The 8124-nt window shown below is 42.6% G+C and overlaps 1 protein-coding gene across 1 annotated transcript in view; it reads right to left on the bottom strand.

The window, feature by feature from the left end:
- Positions 1–4766, bottom strand: part of si:ch211-247j9.1 (rho GTPase-activating protein 22) — a 5636-nt gene extending 870 nt beyond the window's left edge. Inside the window, exon 1 of the mRNA XM_037675318.1 lies at positions 3691–4766. Coding sequence (XP_037531246.1) covers positions 3691–4571 — 881 coding nt within the window. The 5' untranslated portion in view covers positions 4572–4766. The remainder of the gene's footprint in view (positions 1–3690) is intronic.
- Between the last annotated feature and the right edge of the window lie 3358 nt (positions 4767–8124).

The following is an 8124-nucleotide window of genomic DNA, read 5'->3' on the forward strand; positions in this document are numbered from 1 at the left end:
GTGTGTGTGTGTGTGTGTGTGTGTGTGTGTGCGCGTGTGTGTATGTAAAGGTGTTTTAAACCCTTCCCACACTCTTGCAATGTTCCTAACAATTTTCTAAACGCTCTAAAAGAGCACATCATGATCTCTGCCACGCCCACTTCTCTGCTGCAGTCACACTCGTGCTCATCCCTCTCCCAATCTTCCTCCTCCTGCGTAAATACAGTATTTATACAGTATTTAAATTGTTTAATAGTTTAAATAAACAGTCCATTCTGCATGAGAATCTTTATTTTAAATAATCAAGCACGACTGGAACGGAGCCTTTAGTCCCCTTCGGTGAAAGGCCAGGCCACCGGGAAATATCCTGATGCTCCGAATGGACAGTTCGCCCCCAACCAGCTGCAGCTGGTGCTAATTATTTTTAAATAATTTATTTTAAATCATTTCAGACCTGTGATTGTGTTTTTATTTATTTTTGTGCGCTGTGCTTGTCTGATGCCTCATGCCTGAACATGTCTGCTCTGCCTTCAGACCACTGATTCCAGCTAAAACCCTCTGAAAAGTTTTGCTTTTTAAAATAGAAACTTTCAATTTAAATTAATAAGTTGAAACGGGAGTGAACATAAATTATTTAAAGTTTTATCAGGAGGAGAAAGTCAGTTGTCATTCGATAAGCGGTGGAGAATCAGAAGCTGCGATGACGTCAGAGGGAACTGAGGTTTGGACTGATGAATCACGTGATATGCGAGCAAGTCAGACAAACGCTCTCAGAATGTGGAACTTGGTTCTGAGAACTCAGAGTCTGGGATTTGAGTTCATGGTCATAAAATACAGGCGTGGGTAGAGGCAGGAAAAGCTAAACTTATCTGAGGGTTTTAGCTGGAATCAGTGGTCTGAAGGCAAAGCAGACGTCTTCATGAGGCATCAGACAAGTGCAGCCCATAAAACATAAAAGCACAATCACAGGTCCAGAATTATTTAAATTATATTTAATGATTTAGCACCTGATGCAGCAGGTTGGAGGTGAACTGTCCATTCGGAGCAACAAGATATTTCCCGGTGGTCTGGCTGTTAACCGAGGGGGACTAAAGGCTCGGTTCCGGTCGCACTTGATTGTTTAAAGCTTCTTATGCAGCATGGATTGTTTATTTAAACTATTAAACAATTTAAATACTGTATTTACATAGAAGGAGGGAGATTGGGAGGGATGAGCATGAGTGTGATTCCACCCAGAGAAGTGGGTGTGGCAAAGAGCCGCAGGTGGCAGAGAGCAGAGATCATGACAGGCTGCAGGAGGGAGCGTCTCACTGCACCTGTGGGCTGCACGCGGGTGCAGCAGGTGCTAAATCATTTAAAATGATTGATTTTAAATAAACAATCTATGCCACTCATCCATCAATCAACCAGTTGTGTGTCATGTCCAAACTTCCTTTGAAAAACAGCGAAAGAGTAAGTCCGCGAAGCAGCGAGGGACTACTGTAGTGGTAAAAATGACCGAGCTGTTGCCATTTTTGTTTTTGCTAGCTTTGGTAAGCTCTGGAGTCCATTTTGAATTAGTTGATTCCACAAGTTACTTAAAAAAAAAAAACATTCTAAAATGCTTGTTAAAATGCCCAATGGTGCATGAGATATTTTGCTAATTGATGATGTAACACACACATAGACTCAGACAATTACATGATTGCTGGTCTTTCCTGGCAGCAGGTGACAATCGTTTACCAAAACCAAATGTGATCTGTATGTTAATGTCAAATCAAGGAACTATGAATTGAAAGAACAAAACACCATAAAACACAAAATTATATAAAACAGTTGGGTTTAAATGTAAAAAAAAAAAACCTTTTAAGCAAATTTTTTACAAATATTAGTGATGTCCTAATGAAAAAAGGCAGAATTTGAGATAAAGCTACAGTGAATGCTCAGATTTCTCTAAATTTTCACATATTTTGCCAACAAATCTTTCACAATTTTACTATATTTACTAAATATATATAAACAGGTATAGGGAAAATGGTTTTAAGCTCAATCATCCAGGTAGATAAATCACAAAAATGGTTAAATCATGTCATCTGGACCAGTTTCTTTAAGGGCTTCGACTTGCATCTGAAAGGCCATCAGTCTGAGGCCTGCCAACCAGATCTGTCTCACAAATAGCACCTCCTTGATGTGTTTCAAGCCAGCCCTCTGTGGAATCCAAAGAAACTAGCTTTACACATGCAAAAAGGGGACCATCTGTCCAAAACAATCATCGTGTACAACAATTAAATGCTTTAGGCCAGATGTCCAACTTGCTACTCACAGAAACAGCCTGAAGAACACCATGGCCAAAATGGTTCAGATAACTAGGTATACATGATTATTGTCCCCGGAGTGTATCTCTCTAAGACTGACTGCTCAGAACCCCACGAGATGCAGAGTGCACATCCAATTATCCACAAACTACAGATTTATTTAAGCTCCAAATGTTCTCTTTAAAACTGCAGGTGAAGGGTATTTTACTCTTACCACTGTATCCCCCACACAAAACACCAACATGACCATCCGCTCGTTCTGGTGCTCACAGAACAAGTTTGCTGCTAGTTTTTGCACGACTGAGGCTTACTTTACAGTCTGCCTTATTGTTGTTGGGTAGAACAACACAGGTAGGTTGTAACCATGGCGACCCTTTTGGTCCACTGGCATCAGCTTTAACGTTTCTTCTCATTTTTGTTCTCTTTACACCTATTTTACAGTTCATGCGTCTAAATGCCGGCATTGTGTCGTCGATTTTTACGAAGCTCGTGGAAATTTGGGGGCGGAGCTTCCTTTAAACTTCAAAATTTCATCTCAAATTTCCTCGTTTGACACATAATGTTTTGTTTTCGTTCTGAAGTGTGCACTCTATTGTAAAATGAACACTTGGATCAATGTGCCTGCTGTCTTTTATAATTAATTTTTTTTTACCTCTTTTTTTCATTTCTTACTCATATTGCACCAGAGGGTCACACGGTTTCCCCCAATCTCCACGCGTGGCCATATTTACCGTTTTAAATCCATTTCCTAATGCCCCAAAACAACATTTCTACAGCAGACAGCACTCTTTCATTCAAGATCACCTCTTGAAATGCCAAAATGTTGATTTTAAGTGTTCTAAAATGTTTGACCAATACTTTATTTTTGTGGTTCATGACAAATTAAAAGACTTGTGAGACCCCCCCACTCCACCCCCTTGTCCTCACCAACTTGAACCAATCCTGACCCGAGACACGCTCTATCTATATCAGTAATAAATGGGGTATGTGTTGTGTCTAGGTCAGCAGCATGGACACTTAATTTAGCTCTTTCCAGTGTCGTGACCTGCGTTCTATATGTCAGCCACACCGGCTGCGCTCTTTATTTTCCACTTTACACCAACCAGCTGTGAAGTTCTGCAAATCAGAGGGGGAGGATAAAACGCATTGTTTTATTTAAACTAGTACAATGTGTTTGGATTACTGGGTGTCATGGGAGAACTGTGGGAAACTTCAGCTCTGGTCCAAACAGGATGTAGGGTGAAGCTCGGAGTCAACTCGGCACATTTTACACCCACACTGTTGCAGATGTGGGAAAGTTGTTACCCTTTAATAATAAACTGTAAGCTGAGGACTGGAAGGGATGTTTTTAATTTTGAGATTATGAGCACATTGTTGTAAAAAAGACATTTGTTTTTACGTAGCAAGTGAAAATCACCTGATTATCCGAGCCTCGTACTCCTCCTTCTGCCTGATGATCTGCTGCTGGAGGTTGGTGAGGATGCTTCGAAGAGCACTGGCAGAGGGATCGGCGAGGGGCACCGGAGGGGGCACCCTTAGAGAGGACGATGGCTCAGTTTCAACAGGAGGCCACAGGACCTGGGATGCAGGGTGGTACGGCTGTGTGGAACCTGCCGTGACATGGTCCGTCTGAACCAAATTCCAGGATCCTGAGTCCAGCTCTGGCTCCTGTTCTTGCTCCTTGTCCTGGTCGGGCCTGCATAGGATGATTTCACAAGACGACCAGGTGCTGTTGTCTTCGCTCGCAGCGTCATCCTGCAGCAGTTCTTCAGGGACAGCTGCTTCGTAGGTGTGCTCCAGGAGGCTTGTCTCCATGCCGAAGACGTCCTGAAGGCTCCCAGTGATTCCAGTGTCAGTGAGGTTATCGTAAAGAGACAAAGCACTCTGATGCTCCTCACTCTGTGGACTGGGGCTTTGGCTCAGATGACCCCCCTCTTCTACTCTACAGCAAACTCCCCGTTGTCCCTTTGCTTTGCTCAAGGTTGGTCTCAGCTCTGATTCCCAGGCCGGTCCTCCCAGGCTGACCCTGCAGCTGCAGTGGCTCCGATCTGGCCATGGTCCAGGGTCTCTTCCACCAACGAGCACTGTCTGAACTTCAGTCAGAGCTGGGACTGAACCGAGCAGAGGGCTGCTGGGTCCTGGGGGTCTCCTTATTAGAGGACACACAACCCTACTCTCCATTTCCTTCTCCCTGGCCTTCTCTCGCTGGCCGAAAGGCGGGCAGTTGTCGTACGCAGGGTCTGTGGAGCAGGAGCTGGCTGTGGTGGGGGTCTCAGTGGGAAGACAGTGCAGCTCCATGGTCCAAGCCAGCTCATGGGGGTCCAGAGAGCAGTAGATAACCCTCCCCCTTCTCTGGCTGTAGTAACTTGGGTTTCAGGGTTTGGATTGTGGATTTGTGAGTGTGGCATGAAGAACCCCCCACGTGCCAAGTGCTGCTGTGTCGGGGGGAGAAGAAGATGTAGGAGACTGGTGCTCTATGCGTCTCCACTGTTGGACAGGTTGTAGTAGGTGTGTGTGTCTTTAAGCAGGACTGACATCAGCTGTTACTTTAGCACATCTTCTGGGGGAGGGACCAGGCTGTAATATAGTCGGGGCTCATTCCTAAAGACCGGGGCCACAGAAATAGATGGTGGTCACGAGAACACGTTGTGAAACATTTGCAATAAATCTACACAAAATTGGTGCAGAATTATTATTATTTTTTTAATTAATCACATTTTTAACAAAGGCTGGAAACTGTTGGAACCATCTTACAGAAGGAGAATTTACAGGACAGAAGAAAGTAACATTTAACGGTTGATAAATGTGATGTAAAGTTTCTCACCTTTTAAAAATGTGTTAGTTTTAGTGAGCAAGTTTGATGCTCATAATTTAAAAATTAACTTTGCTGGAAGGTTTATGTTACAAATTGAAGCGTTTTATTCTTTTAGGTTTAGTTTTCCTTTAATTCTTATTTACATTTCCAAACAAAATTTACTTTTTAAGGAAACGTTTTTATTTCTCTGCGGTGCATATTGCTCTCTCACATCAACTTTTTTTGAAATGAACAAATTCAGACATAATCTAAAAGTCTTTAGGTGATGCAATGTTGCTCAACAACTGCAGAAGAAAATACAACTTTATAAACAAGAACTACACAAAATATGCAACTTGTCAAATGACTACAGTGACAAAATAAAATAAAAAACCAGCAGAAGATGGATTGTCTTTTCATTGGATCTTACTGCATGAGCAGGGACAGTTCAAAATGTCTTAACACCATACAGCCAAACAAACTCCTACCAAAGTTACATGATCTAGGACTGAACAACGCTCTATACAATTGGATCTTGGACTTTTTAACTAAGTGTACACAGTGTGTGAGAGTGGGCGAGCATGCTTCCTCCACTCTTTCCATCAGCACGGGGGCCCCACAAGGCTGTGTGCTCAGCCCAGCGCTTTATACTCTAATTACTCACAGCTTCTTCACCATCAGATCTCATTGTTAAATATGCTGATGACATCACACTGTTGGGGCTCATCAATGACAATGAGACAGCATATAGAACTGAAGTACAACAACTGGTATCATGTCACAACCACCACTTGGTTCTTAACATAAAGAAAACCAAAGAAATTGTGGATTTTTGCTAACAAAATAAAAAACATCCACTCTCCACTTTACATCAGAAACAAAGCGGTTGAGAGGGTCACAAAATTCAAATTTCTGGGCGTGACGGTGACAGAGAAAGTACCAACAGCACCTCAGTCATCAGAAAGGCCCTGCAGCGTCTTTTTTTTCCGAGAAAACTGAAATGGGTCAAAGGTCCTCAGCTGTTTATGCTCAACTTCTGTGCTATTGGAAGTGTATTAACCTGTGTGGTTCTCCAGCTGCACTAGGGCAGACCAGCGGCTCTCCAGCGGGTGGTTAAAACAGCTGAGAAGATCATCGGGATTACCCTCCCGGAGATCAGAACTATCTATACAACCCGCTGTCTGAGACGAGTCAACAACATCCTGCGGGACAGGTCCTGCATATGGCTTATTCTATCTGTTACCCTCATGCAGAAGGTACCGGTCTATAGGTGCAAGAACCACTAGAATGGCTCACAGTCTGTACCCACAGGCTGTGAGACTGTTAAATGAACAGCAGCTCTCTATGACCCCACCCATTATCCTTACATCTCAAATCGCATCATGACAATAACTGTGAAATAGATATTACGTTGATGCAGCAACCAACTTCTACACTTCAACATCTGGCTGTTCACAGTTTTTCCTTCTTCTATCCTGCTCTTAGATGCTGTATTATTATCTGTGTTTACACTGATCATCAGAACCTTGCTAAGTCCTTTCACACTATTATGTGCTAATTTATTAAATGTGTACCTGTAGGTGTATGATACTCCATCAAAATGTTGTTGCTATCCCTAACTGGTGTTATTATGGCAATGGCAATAAAAGTAAAGTAGGCAAGTAAAATAAGTCAAGTAAGTCAATAAATAAATAAAATAGTGGAAGTTTTCCTAGTTTGAGCTGACAATTAAGATGCACTTACCAGCGCAGATGTTAGTTTTAACCACAAGGGGGCGCTCCATCCAACCTTATGAGCAGGTTTGTTTATATTTTTATGGAATACTGTACAAAATTAGAACCCCATTTTTAGAAGAAAAAAAATATGTATATAATTAGACACCTTTTATACTTCTAGAGATTCAAATACTTCCTAAATGCTCATTTTTTTAAAACTCACATAATAGTTAAAGCACATAATTTTCTTCCTACCACAACTCTAAAAGGCACCACTTTAGAGTCGTACCAGTGCATGCATTTTTTTTTTTTTACTTTCACTGTCTTTAATTTACTTAAATATGTCAGATCCATTTACATTTACAGAAACAGGTCTCTTTTGTAAACGAGTCCTTGTGACTCAATGCGACTACCTGTATAAATAAAGGTTAAATAAAACACCACGGTGTTACATCAACAGTACATGACTCGTCCCTGCAGGGTCTTTCAATTCAAAGGCTGCAATGCAAACTTCAGATCTTCACCTGTGCACCAAATGCTGAAGTTGTCTGCCAACCCAGATAAAAGGTCTCTTTTATCTGCCCTATGCAAAACACCCAGTGTCCTTTAGGGCTACAACAGACGGGATGTTTTATCTGCATTGCACGATTTAAAACGTCCGCAGTTTCCTAAAGCTTTATGTGCATTTAGAATAAAAAGTGACATATTAAAACAAGTTCTGATTCCCTTCTAGTTTTACCCAGACCTCCGTTAAAGAAGCGATATCCTTACCCTGCAACCAGTTACTAATCTCAACCTGATGCACGACCATGTTAAAATCCCTTATCACTACTCTGTCCTTCTCCACTTCCTGTGCATCTGCGTAGTTGTTTGTAGCCATGACAACAAGATCCATGGCAACGGAGATCCCCACGGTGCTAAATAATAAAAGGTGGATGTACAGGAGGTAGGGAGGGGTCACTGTTTAAGCAAGTGTCTCGGTGGAGAGTAATGGAGCCGGGCCTTTGTTAACAAGAGTCTGTGCGGCTGGGGAAGTCTGAGGGCAGCAGCCTTCGCCTCCTGCAGCTGCTGAAGAGCTGGAAAACTGTAGAAAGTCATGCATGCAGACGGGGCCACAAATTCACAAGTGGGTGGAAAAGAAAAAGAAAGAGCATGGAAAGTGGGGTGACGGATGTGAGCAGCAGCGACTACAAAAAGCAATTTGGACTGTCAGAAGACAGATAAGGAGACGAAGCAGCTTTGTGTGGGAGGAGGTGTTTTCCTGCTCGCAGGTGTTTCAGAGAGATGACCTCTGACCCCACACCCCCCACACCCCGCCCCTCTGTGTGTAATCATTAAAGCT

The sequence above is a fragment of the Nematolebias whitei genome, chromosome 4, assembly GCF_014905685.2.
Source record: "Nematolebias whitei isolate Nwh7 chromosome 4, NemWhi1, whole genome shotgun sequence".
Lineage (NCBI taxonomy): Eukaryota > Metazoa > Chordata > Actinopteri > Cyprinodontiformes > Rivulidae > Nematolebias > Nematolebias whitei.